General features: G+C 50.2%; 5 protein-coding genes across 5 annotated transcripts; 1 reads left to right on the forward strand and 4 right to left on the reverse strand.

Annotated features, from left to right (window-relative positions):
* Positions 1 to 1,585: 1,585 nt before the first annotated feature.
* IAR55_005285 (uncharacterized protein) lies at positions 1,586 to 7,090 on the reverse strand (the record flags this gene model as incomplete). Its single annotated transcript, XM_066948377.1, has 25 exons — positions 1,586 to 1,747; positions 1,809 to 2,045; positions 2,102 to 2,338; positions 2,402 to 2,513; positions 2,585 to 2,732; positions 2,787 to 2,838; positions 2,904 to 3,038; positions 3,099 to 3,225; positions 3,282 to 3,481; positions 3,537 to 3,710; positions 3,772 to 3,889; positions 3,944 to 4,275; positions 4,332 to 4,468; positions 4,524 to 4,593; positions 4,656 to 4,866; positions 4,915 to 5,010; positions 5,059 to 5,123; positions 5,177 to 5,325; positions 5,379 to 5,751; positions 5,807 to 5,887; positions 5,948 to 6,074; positions 6,167 to 6,444; positions 6,511 to 6,601; positions 6,686 to 6,792; positions 6,983 to 7,090. 25 exons carry the CDS (start codon positions 7,088 to 7,090, stop codon positions 1,586 to 1,588), a joined length of 3,927 nt encoding a protein of 1,308 aa, XP_066800945.1.
* A 376-nt stretch (positions 7,091 to 7,466) lies between these two features.
* On the forward strand, positions 7,467 to 8,554 carry IAR55_005286 (uncharacterized protein; the record flags this gene model as incomplete). Its single annotated transcript, XM_066948378.1, has 2 exons — positions 7,467 to 7,964; positions 8,042 to 8,554. The coding sequence occupies 2 exons, from the start codon at positions 7,467 to 7,469 to the stop codon at positions 8,552 to 8,554; spliced, it is 1,011 nt and encodes a 336-aa protein (XP_066800946.1).
* Positions 8,555 to 8,838: 284 nt separating this feature from the next.
* Positions 8,839 to 10,432, reverse strand: IAR55_005287 (uncharacterized protein; the record flags this gene model as incomplete). The annotated part of the gene is made up of 10 exons (XM_066948379.1): positions 8,839 to 8,847; positions 8,902 to 8,972; positions 9,036 to 9,049; positions 9,123 to 9,374; positions 9,477 to 9,630; positions 9,714 to 9,801; positions 9,870 to 9,924; positions 10,011 to 10,062; positions 10,117 to 10,177; positions 10,250 to 10,432. 10 exons carry the CDS (start codon positions 10,430 to 10,432, stop codon positions 8,839 to 8,841), a joined length of 939 nt encoding a protein of 312 aa, XP_066800947.1.
* A 409-nt stretch (positions 10,433 to 10,841) lies between these two features.
* IAR55_005288 (actin-like protein ARP6) lies at positions 10,842 to 12,874 on the reverse strand (the record flags this gene model as incomplete). The annotated part of the gene is made up of 10 exons (XM_066948380.1): positions 10,842 to 11,166; positions 11,225 to 11,287; positions 11,345 to 11,480; positions 11,541 to 11,788; positions 11,880 to 12,035; positions 12,087 to 12,231; positions 12,286 to 12,409; positions 12,471 to 12,539; positions 12,605 to 12,719; positions 12,792 to 12,874. The coding sequence occupies 10 exons, from the start codon at positions 12,872 to 12,874 to the stop codon at positions 10,842 to 10,844; spliced, it is 1,464 nt and encodes a 487-aa protein (XP_066800948.1).
* A 232-nt stretch (positions 12,875 to 13,106) lies between these two features.
* On the reverse strand, positions 13,107 to 20,185 carry IAR55_005289 (uncharacterized protein; the record flags this gene model as incomplete). The annotated part of the gene is made up of 5 exons (XM_066948381.1): positions 13,107 to 15,752; positions 15,818 to 16,605; positions 16,680 to 18,621; positions 18,713 to 18,799; positions 18,884 to 20,185. 5 exons carry the CDS (start codon positions 20,183 to 20,185, stop codon positions 13,107 to 13,109), a joined length of 6,765 nt encoding a protein of 2,254 aa, XP_066800949.1.
* Positions 20,186 to 20,380: the final 195 nt, after the last annotated feature.

Consider the following 20,380-nt stretch of genomic DNA (forward strand, 5'->3'; position numbering starts at 1 on the left):
AGATGAAAAGTTGATAAACAATCGACTTGCCGGGTGAGTGGCCGTGCGAGATGGCGCACTCGGAGGTCCTGATGGGAAGCCCAAGCGTTAGCCAAGGGTATCATGCTTGTCGGAGATCTATCCTCACGGCTGCCGTGAGCTCTCCGAACTTACTAGTGAAACGATCAAACAAGGGTCGCAGACCCCCTGAAGACTGATCGGTATGGATGGCGTAAGGCAACCGGGTTGAATGACGATCTACTCTGAAGGCGACAAGAGAGATTTGATGATGAAGGATTATTGCTGGAGGGAGAACGTCGGGACAAGTAACAAGCACGATATGACAAGGTCAGCAAGCGAGTCTGGTAGGGGTATATGTGCGCTGATGTGATCCTCGCAAGGGTGATCAGGGGTAAGGGCACACCATATTCAGACCATCTAGCCCCGTTCTCAAATGACCCACGATCGAGTTCAATCCGTGAATTCAAACAACAAAGTCCCTTTGAGACGAAATGGTGATGGGTGGTTTCACGTATGATTCCCTTGTTGACAGGGCATCAAAGTGCTTGTTCGGCTGCAATTATTTTCCCCTCTGCCCTACAGGATGGATCGGTATGACAGGAAGAAGAATGATAGTGATTGAAGATGAGAAGTCAGCGATTGATGAGAGATCACGCCTTTCGCTTCTGATGTTGAGGCGTACGTCGTCAAATGGTGGTCTGCCCAAGTCCGTCCGCGGTCGGACCAGGTTGAAAACAGGGGCTGTGTCTATAGGAAAACGAGCTTTGTTCGGCGATATGCTTTGATCCGATGAGAGTGGACGAGCTAGCGTACCGATGCTGCTTCACTCTGTATTCCGATGGATTCTTCTCCTCATTTGTATTGTTACCCCTCTCCCTTTATGTTGCTCCTGATCAGATGGCGCCGAGAGAGATGCTACTGCGGGGGGGATGACTACGCGGATCCTTGTATTTTTGACAGCTGACCCGGATTGTTTGTCTGTATTTGATTTCGGAAGGACGATTCCTTTTCTATCGGAAGGTGTATGTTCCAGAAGACGATATCTGAGGGGACAGAGTGATGAGGGGTGGATATGGAATGGAACGAATGTGAGATTGAAAAGAGAGCGCGCTGTCGCGTAGGCGTAAAGCTTCTGTGGCGGGTTGTTGTTGTTGACAAGGACAAAAAAGAACGGATTGACGATGACGGATATGTACACGATCATCAACCGATCTATTGATATGCTGCAGGACTTTGTCGTCTTGACAACATGAGATGGGGGAAATTGATCCTTGTACTACGTGATTGCAGGGGATGAGGGGGAAGGTGAGCAAAAGGGCTGGAGAGAGAGAGGCAGAGAGAGAGACACAGTGAGCGAGATCAGAAAGATCAGGGAACTATAAAACGGGACGTAAACAAAAAAAAAACACAGGCACGTTCAGATCACTAGTAGATGGACGCGGGTTTCATCTTCACCGGGATCATCCTTGTCTTATTTCGTTCACCCACTTTGTTCCACAACCGTGACTGTCTTCTCCTCTGCTTGCATAGATCAAGTATACATAAAAAAGCGGAGATCCCAACGGTCATGTCAGCGTACAACACTTCAATCTTCCATTTCAGTCAAATCGGACTCGACGTCGACTTTTATCTCATCGCCTTCTTCCTCCTCCTCCTCCTCCTCCCCCCCTTCGGAAGGATCGACCTTTGCCGTCGTCGCCTTCTTCTTTTTCAGTTTCTTCCCAGCTACCGCTCGTTTCGCCTTCGTCTGTTCGGGAAACAATCTGCTTCAGCGTGAATGGCTATGGTAGCATAAGGCGATCACTGACCTTCGCTCCTCGCTTACCGCCTCGTCCCATCACGGCTTCTCCATTTTCGTCTTCATCCGCTTCACTCTCGATCGCGCTCTCTCCATCTGCGCTCTCGTCCTCGTCACCCTCATCGTCATCTTCACTATCATCATCGTCGCTCTCTTCGACTCTCCTCTTCTTTCTTTGCGTCTTCTTCTCGCGCTTGCCTCTTTCTCTCTTCCTCACAGGCGACGAATTTCCGCCCTCGGTCCTTCTCTGCAAGTCGTCGGTCTTTCATCAGCTCCCTGATCTTGACCTTGAAGCTGACTCACGCTAGGTCCAGGAGCAGCTCCGATATTTCTCTTGCCCAGACCTCTTGCCCAGTTTCTGACCTCCTCACCAAGGAAAGCAGTCCTTTGAACTTTTGTTCGCTCCTCAGGATTATCTGCTCGGTGGAAGATATCGGCAGGCATTTTGAACTTTCCTGGGTAGACTGGCACACTCCAGGCATGTTTCTCGGCTTTGTTCCGGATGATGATCTGGGCGAGTTCAACGAGGCTGTACAGAGGCTGAGGGGACATGAAAGATCCTTAGATATTTCCCATGTGTTCCACCGTTAGGCGCTCGCTCACCTTGTTGTTCTCGGACCATTTGTCTCGAACAGTCTTTATGTTGCCTACAATAGCGTAAAGTAGACCGATGTTGTCTCGATTGGCAACACAGTCGAGGTACATCTCAATGAATCTGTCATTGTCACATTATCACATAACGGTTAGCTGTCTGATCAAATACGGCTGACCCCAGAAACTGCTCACCTCGCGATCTCTTTCAAATTCTGCATGTTCGCAATGCCTTCTTCCCCCTCCTCTCCTTCGGCAGGTGTGTGCCATTGGAAGTCCGGATGATGGGCTAGGAGATGCACCAGTCTCGCAAGAGGCATTTCGACACGGTTGATGCGATCTTCTGCATGAAGACTCAGCCAAAGATCTCATTATGTTACTATGTCAGAGCACTTACCCGAAGAAAGGTTGGCAGCTTGTCGCACAACGGCCATCAAGACAGTCCTTCCCTGTGCATTGTTGCTGTCAGCATTCTTGCCCAGAGTTGTGATTATATTTCCATTTACACACTCACGAGTATGACGTTATCGGGTTCCGGATCCATCGCGGCAAGCGCGGGCATAATGTTCCACCTTGGCAATAATCTATGGGTCGGAAGGATGTCGCCCAGCCTCTTCATCAACAAGTGCCTCACATTGTAGCACGGATCCTGCAACACAGCACAACTATCAGCCACAGGACCATATCCGACCACGAACAAGAGACTCACCTGCATGCAGCCGGCCAGCAACTCAAACTGTCCGGGTTGCGTGATGGCTTTATCGAAAGTCTTAACATTTGCCAGCTTGAGCAGGCACAACGCTGCCCTCAGTCGCATCTGACACCTTGCACTACCCCTGTTGTGTCCATGAAATCAGCTCCTGTCGGGAGGATTCCACCAAGCGGTACTCACCCTTCCTTGGTTTCCTCATTCACCATCCCATCGTTTTGCAAGACCGAAGAAAGCAGATCCATGGCCGGTACGATCAGCTTGGCAGCCTCTGCATCTCGAGCATATCCGAGAGCCCAATGAGTACAGAGTTTTAGACTGATGAGTTTGGCTCGGTCCAGAGACTCCAGTTTGTCCTCATCGGCCCACTCGTCACCTTCCACCTGATGACATGACCATTAGATTTGACAGAAGACAATTCTCTGCGCAGCAACTCACGTCGGATGAAGGTGATTCAACGAGCATCACCTCATTCATCACATACTTGATGATCTCCTCACTCCTCTCTTGGAACGCCTTTGGGGCTGAGAGAGCAACCTCGCTCAACGCTCGAAGATATACCAATCGGCGGTCATCTGACACTCTTCTTAATTTGACTGCCTTCAAGATATCCTGCAGGATAAGGTGATCAGACATCTTATACCACAGCAGCCACATCGATGACACAACCTACGTTGACGAGTTTGAGACAGGCTTCGGGATCCTTCGATCTGGCCAAGAAACGAGCAGCGAATTTGGCTTGCCTCGGCGTTCCCTCCAAACCAATAGTGATCACACGGTCGATTGTACGACTACGCTGCGTCAGCTATTTCAGTTCCCGAAGGAAGTGATTGTCCTTCACTTACCGTTCAGAAGGTGCTATCTCGGGGTAGACCTTGCATACAGCCGCCAAAGCCTGCAAGGCGACCTCCACTAGTTTTTCGTTCTTCTTTTCCGACAGAACAATAACCAGTTCAGGAACATGACTCTTAAACATTGGCGGTCCCTCCTTCGCAAGTGTTGACAGTAAGCGGCCCGCCGCTAACGCCGATGCCTCTGAGTTCGGCTTTTGAAGATGTTTGATCAATGGAGGTATGCTGGAATGGTTGACGATGTTCCACGCCGAGACATCGACAAGGGTTGACATCGTCTCCAGAAGGTCTTCGTGTGATTGGTGAATCCGGCGCAGGAACTCATTCTGGATGACGTTCTTGAGATTAGCCGGATGAACATCCATAAGCCGATGCCACTTACTCTCGCCTTGACGACTGATAAAAGTGTAGATTGCATATCCACACAAGTTTTGTAGAGCTTGTACAGTCGTGGTTCATTGACGGCTGCGAAGCCTTGCAAATCCTTCTTGGCCTTCTCGACATCACCGAACGACATCCCTGACGACGTCTGTCAGCACAAGCCGTTTGTCCACCATTCTCGGCCGGAACTTACGGGCAATCGCATCGATGATGAAGTCCAGCCTTCTCTTCACATCCTGTGCATTCTCATCGACCACACCGCCCTGTATGACACGAGGGAATTAGCCGGTGTAATCAGCAAGCAAGGTTGCTAACAAAATCTTACATTGTTCTGCTCGCAAGTGTGGACGAACGCCATATATGGTGACTGTCCTCTTGAGAAACCGATGAGCCCGCTCATCTTCTCCAAAGCCTTGAACGAGTTCCCGTCGAGAGACGAAGCCACGAGCAACAAACGATCAACCCATGCCTGCTCGTCATCGGTCTCTTTGGGCAAGGGCACAATAGAAGATTTGAACACCATCATCATTTGCGACCTAATGTGCTGTCAGCGAATGAACGGTGTGATGGAGATGTGAGCTTACCGTAGCTCAGTAGTGGAGTCTCGTCTGAAGTAAGCAAGTAGCATCGCTTGTGGGATCCATGAGAATTGTGCGACAGCCTCGGGGTTACCAGTCTCACTATAGATCCGTCAGTACTGGTCATCAAACACGAGTGATGAAGCTCACATCTCAGAATAAGCAAGATTCCACAGTTTGGCCAAGCCATTGGCCGCTTCAGTCCGCACTGATGCCTGTAAACCGATTTGTCAGTCACAACGGGGGTCCGCAACATCAAAGCACTTACCCGCTTGTCACTCAAACGTGCTCCAACGGCTTGTAAGGTTTGTTTCCCAAGATGATGCAAGGCGGTCTCGTAATCCATTGACCCAAGGATCCTGCATACCGCTGCCCGAACGCGTTCGTCGGCGTCTTCCAATCTGTCGACAAGGTGGGCTGTCACGGTCTGTCAGAGACAAGTAATCCTGTGTCGACTGCGATGGACTCACGTTCCAGCTCTTTTCTCAGTTCGGGATGGTTGACCAGAATGCCTTTCGCGCCCGCGACCCAAGCTAATCTCACTGGCAAAGCCTTATCGAGCTTTCTGCCTACCCAAGCCCTCCAAGCAGATGGATACTTCTTCGCCGGATCTTCTGTCCCAGGACGGTGCGAGAACATCGTCCCCAGAGTCTTTACTGACAGTTGACGAAGGGGGATCTCATCGGCAGCTTTGAGATTCTCCTCGAGCAAAGGGACAACGTTGAGCAGGAGATCGGGACAAAAGCGGTTGATGGTAAGCATGAGTTGATGGGAATCGGTGAGGATCTTCAAATCATTCTGCGAGGGATCTCTACCATGCGAGAGCTGAACTTCGGAGAAGTGCTGTAGATTGTTCTTTCAGCTATGACACCGCATCAGTGAGTCGAGAGCAGCTCACGGCGTAGATGGGTCGCTTGAGCCTGTCAGCAACTTGATTGCAGACATCGACTGTCAGCTGGAAAGACAAAGTCTCGGGTTTCTGCGATGTCTGTGAGCAGAATGCGGGGGACCAGAATTCCGAGGTCAGGTAGACACTTACCGAAGCGTATGTTTCGAATTGACTGACGATGCAGTCCATAACTCCCGCTGGCAATGCTGTCGCTTCCTCTGCAAGAGCCACTAGGATATCTCTCAGATACCTGATGACAGTCTTGCTCATATCGGGTCTGTAAGGAATAATGAGACCAGATCAGCTGCGCTGCATCTCGTGACCGCCGGTAGCAAGAAAAGGGCTTAGCCAGCAATCTGGTACACTTACCGGATGATTTCCATGAAGCCCGTAAAGAAACCTTCTATCAACTCATCTCCTCCTGGGACATCAACGATCAAAGCAACACTTTTGATTGTGGCGAGATTTTCGATCAAATGGTAGTACTCCGCGTAATAGGGTATGTCGGTTATTCTCTGCGAGAGCTGCGTTTGAGACTGCTGAGTGGCTTCATTTGACTTGTTCTTGGAGGGTTGCAGTGGACGGGCTTGGGAATTTTGTACCTTGAGGTTCAGCATAATCTGGGTCGACATGAATTGAAAAATGTCCTGATACGATGAACACGGCCCGTCAGTCCCATTGTTACAGCATATGTCGAGTAGATGGGGGCTTACCCGTAATTGAGTGGCGTTGTATGGAGCATCGGGTGCATACAGACGAAGCAGATCGGCGAGACAACACGCCGCATATGCCTTCACTCCTCGACTGGGACCACGCAAATTCACAAAATCAGCTTCTGCAATCGTGGTGCATCTACAGCTGCAGAGCACAGGAGAGAGCAGTACCCACTCTTTGTGATGCAAAATATTAGGATGGATGAGCGGTTTCTTGACCTGATCTAAAGATCTGGGATCCGTTAGATCTTGTTCGAGACTGGCGAGTTTTTGATGCAGTGACTGGAGGAAAGCAAAGATCGCGAACAGTTAGCACTATCCCGTCGAGGACTCATCCCGTACAGCCTCGTCCTTCCCCTTTCACTGATCTGCCAAAGATACGGCAACGACCTTCTGATGCCTCAAACCACCGGCCCCCCCTAACCCCCACCCCACCCAGACCCCTCAAGGACGCCTATCCGATCATACCCACCTTGATCCGCTTCAACAACGCGTCTGTCGACTCCCTCTTTCCTGTCTGAATCAAAGCCTCCTTGAAGTCGAGCTTGACCAAAGCCGGGGCCGAAGCTTGCTTTGCCATTGTGGGCTGACTTGTGAGACTGCAAGGGAGCGAGCTGAGGATGGCGTGAAATGACCAAAGAGAGGAAAGAGTCAGAAAGAAAGTACAAAGCGGCGGCAAATGATCTGATGATGTTTTGGGACGCGTCGCGCTTCCCCCGCAACATCAACTATTATATTTTTATCTTATTCCCGCGTCTCTTGAATGGGATGTCACGTGATCACACTATTCCAAAACACGTCTCAGTAATGTGTAGGGAGATGCTGTGGTCATCCTCAATGTTCGTCTATCTGGTCTTTTCTGTCCCAGTTCACTTCCTCAACTTACGCTGAGCAGGACAACGATACTGTTCGAGTCTCCGAGATCTTCAGAAATCCACAATCAGCCTCACACCTCCATGTTGCTCGCTCGGTCTTCACCACAAATGATGGGTCGACCTTCTTCCCCCTTGAATCCCAACGCTCCGCCACCCCCATCGTCCTCACCACCCATGACTTCTCCCACACCCTCATATTCTTACCCATACATTTCTCCCATGACTCAGAGAACGGCCAATCGTTCTGGAGTGGGTGGACCGAGCAATGAGCGGACTCCCATACGTCAGACTCGATACAGTAGACCATCATCCGCCTCCTCGTCTAGCAAAAGACCGTCGCATCGTCAACTCCTCTCGGATCACCCCCAAGATCTGTTCACGACGGGGGGTACGACGCCGATGGAAGGGCTGCTTTGGAAAGAGAGATTCTCGAGGAGGATGAAAGAGAGAGAAAGGAGGAAAGAGAGGAGACAAGCTGATCTAGATAGGAGAAGAGGTGTTGGGAGTGGCAGTAGTGATCCGATAGAAGCGGAAGATGAGGAAGAAGCGGATAGAAAAGCTCAAGAAGATGATGAAGAGGTGAGTGAGACGTTGACCCATGAGTCTGGACTGTGTAGCTGTTTGAGACGGGGCTAACTTCAGCTCTTTGACAAAAGATCTTTCGACGCTTAGTGATCGTACAACGACGCAAAGCGCACCATGCCACGCTTGTCTCGCACGAGGTCGAAACAGGTGGTTCGGATCCTAACCTCCCCGAATTCTGGGCAGACGAACTCGACTCTCTAGCTCGCGAAGAACGCGATTTACTGCGAAGATTGACCGATGATGAGCGAGATCATTGCCAATCTCTTCCCCAGTTCATGTCTTCTTCATCGCATGTCAGATCGACGGAGGAACACGGGGAGACAATCTATGGTCTGCACGAAGGTGTGGAGAACGAGGAAGACGTTTGGGCGATGGAGGCTGCTCAAGCTGAAGAAGTGGAGAGGGAGGTGGAAGAAGCAGAGGTGGCGAGATCGGTCGAACAGGCGTACGGGATGAACGATCAAGGAAGACTTCGAATCCAGGCGCAGATCGAAAGTGCGGATATGGACATGGACATGGACATGGACATGGGTATGGACATGGGTATGGACTGGGATAGTTTCGACTCGATGGATGTTGAGTGAAGATGAGTCATAGGCGGCGAGTGGATTCCCAAGGGAGATGCGGACAGGTCAGACTTGATGACGACATTGGACATTGGTCGTTCTTGCGGTCCTGTATCACAGCTGGGTTTGCAACATGCTATGCCCAATATTGTTGTACGATCATGCAGAACATGGACAATTCCTAGTGGAAGGAGAGAATTGAAACATGCATGCATTTCCAAATCATCCACACTGAGTTAGTCCTTGATTCCCTTCATGGGTATTTTGACTGCTTCCCAACGGTGATGTCGTTGTTGAAGGGATCAGTATACCTAAACACATCTTCGTCAGCTCATAAGATATTGTCGCTTGCGGCAAGAGCTGACCTTCTTCTTCTCGTCGACTGAGATCCCACCAGGTCCGATGTTCACGAGTAAGAGAAGACCGCCGACGATGGCTGAAGTGGTAACGTATCAGCTGTTGCACTTTGCAGGGAACGGCGAAAATACAATTAGCTCACAGAGAGTTTGGAAGCTATACAAGGAAGGTAGACAGAAATCTCAGTACATTTCTATCGATCACAAGGGTAAGGCAAACGTGTACTTACAAGTCATACTTCAAGAAATCCCTCTGGGGATGAGCAGCATGAACGCTCCACCAATTGTTGATGAAGACGTTGAAGATGCTCAACAAAGCAACAAGAAAACTCGCGCTCCACTTGGCCTTGAACCCGACTGCCACCATGATACAAGCACCGAGACCGACGATGGAGACGAGGACTCGAGCGAAAGACCAGTTGCCCTGGAAGATGAAACCGATGAAGAGGAAGATGAGGAGGATACGTCCGGCGAGCTGGAAGCTGAAAGGGAAATGGGTCAGCTCAATACCTCACCGACTTTGTACTGAAACCTCCAGAACGAGGTCTTGAAGGAAGAAAAATAAAGGGCGACTCGACACTCACTACTTTCGTCGATCGGTCTCGCTCAAAGAAGGAAGACCAGCAAACAACTTCTTCTTGTTCTGCAGCGAATCCGAAAGGACCATGAGGAGTCCACCGATGACACTTAGGTTTCGAAGGAAGAATGAGAGGTCAAAGAGTAGACCGTAACCGAGGCCTAAAACGCAGCAGTCTATTAGCTTATCCCTCAGGGTAAAGGTGACGTCTCAGCCGATTGAGTTGACTTCGAACGAGACTTACCTTGAGCAACCACAACACCGAGGAGGCAGAAGACAGAGTAATCAGGGTATCGTTTACCGATGACACCGAACGATCCGGCCAGCATAGCCTGTGCGAGAGTCAGTCTCGGCTCGATGAAGACTTGGGGTGGCAGCACAAAGGTATAGAGATACTAACCACGACGTTGACGAAGAGGAAGAGGTGAGAGAAACCCCAGATGAAATGTCGGTGCCTACAGAGCGCAACATGCTGGTCAGCTGATCTTCCTAGAATTCTCCCGTTCACGAGATTGTCAGCTAAGCTGTGGGATCAACGCACTTCTGGAGGTACCATAACTGATCGCCCCATTGAGTGACGATTCTCAAGGCGTCTAAAGGTCGAGTCATCAGCTTCCGCAGCTAGCAGCTTTACGTTTGGCCCTCACCTTCGAGGAAAGTGACAACGATGAGGAATCTTGCCATAGCAGGGACATAAGGACGAATGGGCTAAGTTCGAGCTCTCGACATCAGCATCTGCTCATTCTCCGCCATAGTTGCGGTTTCCCACATCCTGCTCACTTGGGTATAAGCCTCGATGACATCTTCCGCTTTACTGCTCCATTTCTGGACTTGGCCCAAGAGCTCGTTGTCCGATACGCCGGGACTGGGAGCGGAACGAGAGATTGGATCAGGGGTATAACCACCACCGAGTGGGGCTTGTTGGCGTTGGATGTTCGGGTTGAGATGGATTCGCTGTGACATGTTGATGAATGAAGGGGTTCTTCCGGGTCGGGGTGGAAATGTATGCGTCGGTGGTAGACTATGCTCCAGCTTTGTATGATGTGAGTCGCAGCGTTGTAAACGAATCAATGTAGCGACCGGGAAGAGATGGTATCATGAATCAGAGTTGGCCGGTTAGTAGCAGCGAGAGGTGTCGCGTTGGCACTGATCATGACGATAAAAAGTGGCACAATCTCCTCTTCCCTCAGGGTCAAATGAAAAGATCCATCCCCCACTTTCGCATCTGGAAAGTATAACCCAAACATTGAATACAATGAAACTGCATGTAAGCTTAAACTATCAAGACAGTGATTACCCAAATGTCAATGCATGATGAAAATGTACATGATGATGGTCGTACAACTGCCTTCTGCCTATCTCCTGGGACACGCTACATTGCTCCCATGGCTCGCCGCCGTCTTCCACCCCAATTACCACTAGTGACTTCCTCTTCTTCCATCTTTCTCTTGCCTTTGCCCTTCTTGCTCTCTATACCCATGGCGTAACGTCGCTCCCTCTCGTCATCACTCAGATCACCGCCAATATCTCCGTTGGTGAATCCCGGAGGATTGAGATTATACGATGGACCGCCAAATCGCCGTCGACAGATGGAAGAGCCATGTTCGAGATATTCGGCGCGTGTGACGGGATACGTCGAGAGATAGATCTCAGAAGACGTCAAGGAGGTGGCAGACACATACGGAGGGCTTGCGGGACTGTTCAAGCATGTGAGCTGGTGTCATCTGTGGTACAGGTTACGACTATATAGCTCACTCGAATGCTTCGAAGATACCAATCTCATATTCAACAGGACATAATGCTTGCAAATCTCTTTCTCTGCGGGTCACAGTCAACGGCAATGATACCCTGATAGCCAGAGGATCATACACTCACAATCTTTCGCCAAGAGCCTCTATGTTACCAAGCCCTCCAAAGATTCCTATATGCGCCCAGAACATTCCCCGTAACTCCTCTGGCATCAATGATATGACATATGCTATCGTTTCAGGCAGGCCCGATTGCTTGAAACCTGAGTATCTTACGTCAACTATGATCGGAAACCATCGGCAGTGAAGTGATCACGACTGACCGATATCTGAAGGGCTGAAGAGCAATTCTGGTCCTGCGAATCTTTCGTTGCCCATCCATAATACTTGCTCTTCCTCATCCACCTGCGCGGAACGACCATGCTCATTGTCATTGGTCGGTGCCTGCGCATTATCCTCTGGCGGTGTTGCGTTCGGTCCAGAACGAATGTATCCCGTCCGAGAGGTCGATCTGGCTGAGAAATCAGGTAAGACGTATTCCTGGACTATGTCGTTGTGCTTCGGATTTTGTCTAGCGATGTCCAGCCAATCTTCAGTTTCGTATCCATGGCACTGCGACTGTAAGGCCTGGAAATGAGGAGAGGCGGAACTGAAATACTCACTTGCACCTCTCGAGATCGCCTCTCCAGTCCATGCTGACGTATCCACAAGCTTCTCGTACCTCGTTGACGACATGAGTTTGGTCAATCATGTTCCATTGCCTGAACGAGATGAGGTGTTTGAGATGGTTTGTGAGGAGTTTCCCTCCGACATCGATTCTATACCTTACTTTCAGCTTGAACGCACTGGAGGCCGAGGACGATACCGACCTCTTCACGTGTTCCCAGACAATTTGTCCATCCCTCAAAGGTATGACATGGGTATAGGAGTATCCTACATCGACCACGACCATGCATTCCGGCGATATACCTTGATCGTTCTCAAACAGGCCGCCGTACGGTATCAGAGCAGCAGCTGATACAAATGGTCAATTTTGTCCTGCCTATGCAGGATATGCGTCTAGCTCACGAGTACATCTGAAGTAGCTTGAAAACTCCCACTCTTCGAACACCATCTGGTCGTACGTCTCGGCAATGTTGGGGAGATTAAAATATGGCTCTGTGACGAGAAGAGACGTCTCGGTAGGGTTGATCTAGGTTCGAAAACGGTCTCAGCTGGGATAAATCGAGTTCCAGAAGCAAACAGAGACCCACGTTCATCACCACAGGGGAGAACAGTCTGTCCCATATGATCTTCTCTGCATCCCAGTTCACCAGCATTCCCTATTCGAGCGAGTCAGCTAAGAGTATCCCTCTGCATAGAGCGTTTGAAGCACGAAGGAGCTGACCTTGTCGAATGGTCTCCTGTAGACTATACCCGAGAGGTCCCTACAGTCCTCAATCTCATCGCCTACATACACCTTTCTCTCGGCCCGTGATCTTGCTATTGAATTAGGAAACACCCTGTACCAAAGACACAAGCGTCAATGCCATGGCATCTTGACCAGTACCAGTGGGGGGGGGGTGATTGCTCACCTCGGCTCCCAGTCCAAGCCTGATAACCCAGCCTTGATTTCATACGCCCCATTATCTAGTATGAGGATGGGCGGGGTCGTCATGCTTGCCGAAAGATCATTGATTGGTAATTTCCTGTTGTTGCAGAAGAACGAAAGTTCGAAATGGGACTCTTGAACGGACATCAACATTCGGCAGGACCTCCACCGGGATGCATTTGACACCAGAATTGTAATATCCCTGATCCATTCATTACAATATTTCACAATTCCACTAATCGTGATGCAGCGTTGCTATTACAAAAATGACACAACCTGAATAATGAACTCGCCCCACTCAGATTGCTCTTCTGAAACATCCTCGCCTTTTGAATATATCCTGTCCTCGCAGATGCGTCCTCCATACTCCGTCCAACTCATACGCGACGTACCCCATCGCAGGCACGAGCACAACACACATCAGATTGGCTCCAAGGATGAGCACGTCGCCAGACTCGGCTGACATTCCCGTCTCCTTCGTTACGAGACTTGCGATCTCTCTAAAGTAGACTAGGCATCCCACGAAAGCGGCGACGATGACGATCATCGCAATCCACTTGATGGTACCCCTTCCACCTTTGGGGCCTCTGAATCTCGATCTCTTGGGATGGAGAAGGGCGTACCATGCCGCGGTGAGGTTGATGACCATGAGAATCAGGACGAAATTCACGATCGCGATCATGCCTTGTCCATCGATGTTCTTCGCGATTCCTGCAATGGCTTTCTCTGTCAGGAGGTAGTCTGGCATTGCTGACGGACCCAGTGTTAAACCAGTTCCGGCCATATAAGCCAGACTCATAGTCTGTCTCAAGACCAATATCACACCGGCAAGTTGAACGAGGAATATGACGGAGCGCAACAAGGTCCACCTCGTGGTTTTCTTGATGAAGGTCATGATACCATATAGTCGCTGATCGAGGAGGACGACACGAACGATCGACTGACAAGTGTCTGTGAAACGGTGCCACAGGTGTCCGACAGTAGGTCGAGGCCAAGAACGGGATGGACGGGGATGGGCGGCGCTCTCCAAAGTTAAATGGATGATCACACCTATGAGAGGGATGCAGACGATACTCCACATGTTAATCAAGGTGAAAAAGGCTGTCGAATCAAAAGACATGTCTTTGACCAATTTCGAAAACCAGCTTCTAGTAAGGTTGAGGTCAATCGGTGTCGAATCACCAGCCGCCTCCGCTCGTTTCGCAAGCGCAGATGCCCCAGAGGCAAGCACCAGCATCTCGTATAACTGTCTCGAGACCTCAACATAGACGCCCATGGTGATCAATGAGAAGACTGACCAGAACGGAGCGTTCTTGACGATTTGCCAGGAAGAATTGAAAAGATTAGCGGGATTCAGCGAAACAGACGAGTTGAAGAAGTCTACATAATCGTGTGAAAGTCGTCCGGCTGAAGATTCACCGGTCTTCTTGCTTTGTTGTCGCTGCTGCTTTTCCAGCGACCTCTCTTGACGCCTTGACAACTTGTCTTCTTCATTTCTTCTACCCTCGGCCGCATTCGCTCGCTTGACCCTGTCATTTTCTGCATCTGCTCCAACGGCAACGGCCTCGCTGAGTCCGCCACGATCTTGCTTACTTTCTTTGCCACCCTTTTTGTGTCGCCTGCCCTCATGTCCAAAGACGTTCGCCGCAACAGCTTGGGTCTCCAAATTCTCCAGATGCTCTGGACCGTCTGAAACTTTGTCCTTCGATACCAGCTGTCCGTCGTCGTGTCCCGTTCGATCACCAACGACTGTCAGCTTATTTGATTGCTTTTGGTTCGAGTCGTTTCCTAATTTCTCGCTGTCCTCATGTGACCCCTTGCCCTTCCCATCCTGTTGCCGAGAGGAAGCGATCTCCCCTTGGGTTGTGAGTGTGCTACCATCCTCTCCACCTGACTGATCTATCATCTTCTCCTTTCTAGGAGTCTCGGGGTCCGCCGAATCGTACCCTGAATCACTCTGACCATCTCTGTATTCTTTTGCTCTTCTTTGAGCCCCAATCTGACCGGCAACTTTGTTCAACAGCCTCTCGTTTGGTGGAACCCCATTCTCCTCTTCCCACTCCGCTTGTCTCTGCAATACCCTCTGCTCAAACTGTGCCCTCAGCTCGGGATTCTTTCTGACCGCCTCTCGCATGCTCTCCCAATCAGACGCTCTTTCTGAACCACTTTGCTCAGCAATTACAGTCTCGTCACTTTGAGCTGACCACCGTTCCGGTCTCTGTTGCGACTCTTCAGCTAGACGTATGGGAATGCTTCCACCTTTCGTCTGGGCGACTGACGACCCTCTTTCGTCAGATGTTTCCTCGATAGCTTGTGATTCTCTCTGAGCAGCAACGGTCTGGTCAAAACGAGCGCTCTCGGAACTGGGGAGGTTGCCCTGTCTAGCAAGATCGTCCTTGTCTTCGTCGGACGTGACTTCTGACACATCGATGATTTCACCCAGTCTTCGTCTTGGTCTGGGAGGTTTGGTCACGATATCCGCAAGAGCAAGAGCAGCACTCTCGTCGGGCTTTCCACCTGGCTGGAGGATCTGTGCCGTCATTGGTACTCTCTCCTGCCCATTGACACCATCCTGACGTCGAATCAAAGCATTTCCATCGGAGTACCGGTGATCATCGTCCATTGTCGCTTGCGCCGTAGTATAGCCGAGAGCCTTGAAAGGAACTCTACCAGTTGGGGATTTAGCTTCTTCAAACTCAGGTGCTATGTCGTTTGGTCTTGACTTGGCCGGGGAGCCGGTTGTAGACTGGATGGATATACCGTTTGGGTTTGTTTTCTTCTGAGATGGACTTTGTTCGCTATCTTCGTCGATGTCCGATGTTGAAGGAAGGGCGAGGCGTGAATGCTGAGGCGACGCATCTTGGTACAGGTTTTCCCTCCTAGATGTGATCGGCACGTTGTGGGGACTGGACTGGCGAGTATCTTCATTCTCATGTTCGGGTGACTGAACCAGTCCATATTGTCAGTTATGGCTCTTCTCACAGCGATCGTGGTCGAATCGAAACTCACTCTGTCGATCCTGCCATGGCCCGGAAGTTTGCTAGAGCCTGTAGGTATCCCCTTTTCAACTCCTTCCTTTTGACGCTCGTGTTGGGGGAAAGGAGCTTTTGGGGCAAGCCCGGCTCTGACTCTAGCAACATCACTTCCTGACGGTTTATCCTCATCGATCAGATGCGTAGTCAATGGCGATTCCAGACCATCTTGCAATCCGGAGTGGTGGAGTCTGTCCTTTCGGATCGGTCTTAATCCCAGGGGGGGATCATCACTTACGGTCCTGCTCAATGATTCGTTGATCTTGGGCTCGACGTTACGAGGTGTCTGTGGACCGTCCCGAAGAATGGGTGGTCCTTCCGGCTTCCGGTGAGTGTCCGAAAAATTCATGTCATCGTCATGATGAGTGGACACTCTTGCGTCTTCATTGTTTGTAGCTGTTTGGGAGGGCTTAACTGAAATGGGCCCTGGTTGCTTCCTCTCCGGGAGAGCGTCTATATCTGTTAGGGTCTCAATTAGGGGCTGCGAAGCCGTGCTAGCCTCCTCCCGCCTAGCCCCAACAGTCACAGGTTCGGCAGATGTGGAAGCAGGCTTTGTAACTGATTGATCTTGTGAACCAGGGTCCTCATTCGGTCTCCCCTCGACAGGAGTTGCTGGCACCTCCACTGGTCCTTCTTCTTGTACAGTCGTTTGCCTTTCCTCAGACTTCTGCTCAGGTTCCATTCTTCGATGCTCAAGATTCGCTTGGAATTCTTCTCGGCTCTTCTCATTAGGTCCTGCAGGTTTCTCTGGCTTGTACAATTGTTCTGGTCAGATTATCAGATTGACTATATCAGCACTCATCGGATTGTGCGGTGGGAAGCGGGGTGCCGACACTCACTCTGAGTCACAGGTGCCATCCTCGCCTTCTGTATCAATCTTTCCCTGATGAGCTCCCTCCTCATCGCCTCCCTCTCTTCTGTTTCTTTCGTCGCCTCTGAATCTTTCCCCTCTGATATGCCATCTTCCTCAGATCCCTTTTGAGGACCTGCTTCCTTTGACTTCTCGCTGTTCTCTATTCCCTCGACGGCACCCGACTTGCCAAGTATGTGCCCGGGACCGGCGACTCCTATCTTCTTGTTGGGTTCCTTCACCTTCTTCTCGTTGGGTGCTTCTCGTTCGACCTCACTCGTTCCGACTTCATCCGATGAATTCTCCTCTTCTTGATCCTTTCTCTTCTTCTTCTTCTTGTTTCTACTTCCTTGACCTAGCTTTTCCATCCGCTTTTCAGCAAGGGTTTGCCTTTCTTCCAAGGTCAAAGCCTTCTCCTCAGGAGATCCAGGTACTCCGTGTTGAGGACGAATGCTGTGTTCCCTCTGAGCACGATTTGTAGCTTCGTGCTGTACAGGCTGGGTGTTGTGAGGATATCCAAGGGATAGCTCTTGCCCTTGTCGTTGCAACTGATGTTCCTGCGTGTCTTGCAAGAATTGCTGTTGCCGCATGTCCTGTTTGTCTTTGAAAGGATCATACCGGCCTCTAGCCCGCTCGTTATTGTAATATCCCTCGTCTTCATCCTCCAGATCGAATGCCCGCCCGTTCGCTCCATACCCCCCAGCCTTATTTTTCTTGATTCTCAGATTCGAGTAATCTGGATCATCATCGTCAATTCGTCGACGTCTCGCTCTACCATTCAGATCCGTGTAACCCTGATACCGCTCTGATTCTTCCTCTTCCTCTTCTCCCTTCGCCACGGCCATAATCTTCTGTTTGTTTTTCTTCTTCGTCTTCTGCTTGGCAACGTCTCTTCCATCTTCCCCTATGAGCTCCTCCTCTCCTTCATCGACACCTTCGTCTCCCTCCTCTCTGACCTTCTTCCTTTTCTTGCTTTTCTTCTTCGGTCCTACACCCTCTGCTTCCTCGCCCGATACATTTCCCGCCTCATCTTCTGATTTCAATGCCTTCTTTTTCTGTTTCTTTGCCTTCTTCCCCTCTCCCCCTTCGACCTCCTGGGATTGATTTGGATTCTCAACGAGCACCTTGATTGTTCTCTGAGCTTGCTCTTCCCCTGCCTCGGAGGTCTTTGACTTCGTTGCCGATTTCATACCCTCAGGACCGATGATCTCTACAATCTCCGGTTCATCATCCGCAACTTTGTTTTTCTTTTTGTCCTTCTTCTTCTCTTTGATTTTCTGTCCCTCAATCTCTTCTCTGTCAGACTTCGAAGCATCCACTATTGCTCGATCCTTGACGACAGAGCGATCTTGTAGCGTTACGGGTGCAACCTCTTCATCTTTCGACTCCTCAGCTGCTTTGATGGTCTCTCCTGTAGCAGGGTCGATCGTCTCAATATCCTCCCTCTCTATCTTGCCGGCCTTCTCCTTCTTTTTCTTTTTGGTCTTCTCTTTGGAGCTGAGCGTTTCTACTTCAGACATTTTCTCTCCTTCCGCACCAACTTCAACCTTCTTCGTTCTTTTAGACGTCGCCTTCTCTTTTCCTACCTTTACATCTCCCTGCCTCCCTACATCTTTCAGCTTGATGTCTTCCGCTTCCGATTCCGCCTCCTCTCTCAGTGCCTTCGTCTTGGCTTTCTCATCTTCTGCAACAGTCACAGGAGGACCAGGGGATACTGTCTTGACACCCTGTTTGATCGGTGCAGCCTTCTTGTCCAATTTCACCTCCGCCTTCTCCTTCTCGGAGCTTTTGATTGGGGACAGAATGATAGGTTCAACTTTGGGTACAGTGATAGGTACTGGTTTCTTCTTCTCATTCCCTTCTGTCTTCTTTTCTGGCTCGGTCCATACCCCTAGAGGCAAAATTTCGTTTGTTTCGGGCTGTGGTATTTCCTGGATATGTTCGAGTCAGATCATCGTTGTCATTCAGATTGATTCGAAGGACTGAAATGGTTGGGAGATGGTGATAGTTTAGATCACGTACAGCTGAGTTCACACCTCTTCTCAATCCTTCTGCAACTCTGAGCGATCCCGGACTCTCCGGATCTCTCAGGAAGCGAGCGTTCAGACTCTGAAAGCGGTTGGAAGGGTGATTAGCTTCTTGATATAGTCAAATCTTGTGTCTTGGGCACACGTTTGCATACAGAAGACTCACAATAGGTGAAGCATTGGGATTTGACAGGTCGACCTTGATAGGTACACCTTCATCAAAGAAAGTTTTGGCGTTCCTTTTAAGATGAGCGAATTCGCCAAATTTCGTAGGATTGAACCTATCCCCTTCATCCAGACCTGATCCGAGACTCTCGGTAATCCCTTCCATACCCAGGATTTCTGAAAGTCTTCTTGGTCTCCTAATCTCTTTATCCTCCGGCCCAGCAAGATCAGAACGCACTCTCATAGGAGAGTTCACCACTATGTCTTTCGAATTCAAGGGGCTGAGAGTTGCCTTCTCTTCATCATGTGGCACGAAAGTCGTCTGAGCAGGCTGAGGTGACGTGAAGATCCATGGATCCCAACCTTGATCCGCAAACACGTGTGAGATCTGTGCCGGTCGAAGGATCTTCAGGGGGATCACGTCGAGATCGAGAGAATCACCCGTGAGCGGAGCGGTAGTGATTGGACTCGATGAATTGGAACTGATGACTAAAGGTGTCACGGGAGTTTGTATCTCTTCTGTTTCTATGAATGTTGTCAGACCTGGAGTCTTGGGAGTGGCCAATCCTACTCCAACTTGACCGAATGAAAGTACTTCCCCAGGGGCACCTGGAAGCAGTGATATGTCTTCTCGTTCGGATTCTGATTCCCCATGAAGTAACGGTGTAGAGGGTAGAGTCGAAACGGGAGAAGTAGGAGATAGGGGGACTCCTCCGAAAAAGGTGAGACCAGAACCAGGACCGCGACGTGTCGTGATAGGAGACGGTATCGTTCCTGTGCCAGAAGGCGGTGGGGAGTCGGGATGGTATCTCAGAGTGTAGGCAAGTTGTTCAGCGTTATTCACGATCACTTCCCTGTCACCGGGTAACTTATAGACGTTCATAGAAGAACGTGCATCTTCAACACCGACGCTTCCGCCACCTCCCCCCATACCAAGCGGCGATGTTGGCGGATTCTCGGCAAGTTTCGTTTCATCCTTCTTCTTCGTCTTCTTCTTGTCTTTTTGCTTTGACTTCTGTTTCTCACCCTCTCTTTTCTCAGCCCTTGTCTTCTTCTCCTTCTCCTTCTCCTGTTCCTTTTTCTTCTCCTTCGTTTCTTTCTCCCTGTTTCTCGTCTCCTTCTCCCTCTTCTTATCCTCTTTCTCCCTCTTCCTCCTCTCCTTCTCTTTCCGATCATCGTCCCTCTTTTTCCTACTTTGTCGTACCCTTCCAATAACGAAAGTGATCAGAGAGACGAGGATCACTGCGAACACCAAAGCGACGGGGATGATGGCCTCTCGTACGGCTATCGCTGGAGAGACCATCGTGTTTCGTCGTCGCGACCGAGCTGGTCTGCTTGGCCGCTCTTGCTCACTGACTCGTAGGTAAGCTGATACTTCTTGGTCAAGTCGATATCGAGAGCAACAGCTTGAAAGTGGGGCTAGCTATCTACCTGGCGATCTGATCGCACCCTGGACTCGTGTTTGGATCTAAAAGAGTGGCAAAGAGGTACATCTTCA

This window comes from Kwoniella newhampshirensis, chromosome 11 (genome assembly GCF_039105145.1).
Source record: "Kwoniella newhampshirensis strain CBS 13917 chromosome 11, whole genome shotgun sequence".
Classification (NCBI taxonomy): Eukaryota; Fungi; Basidiomycota; class Tremellomycetes; order Tremellales; family Cryptococcaceae; genus Kwoniella; species Kwoniella newhampshirensis.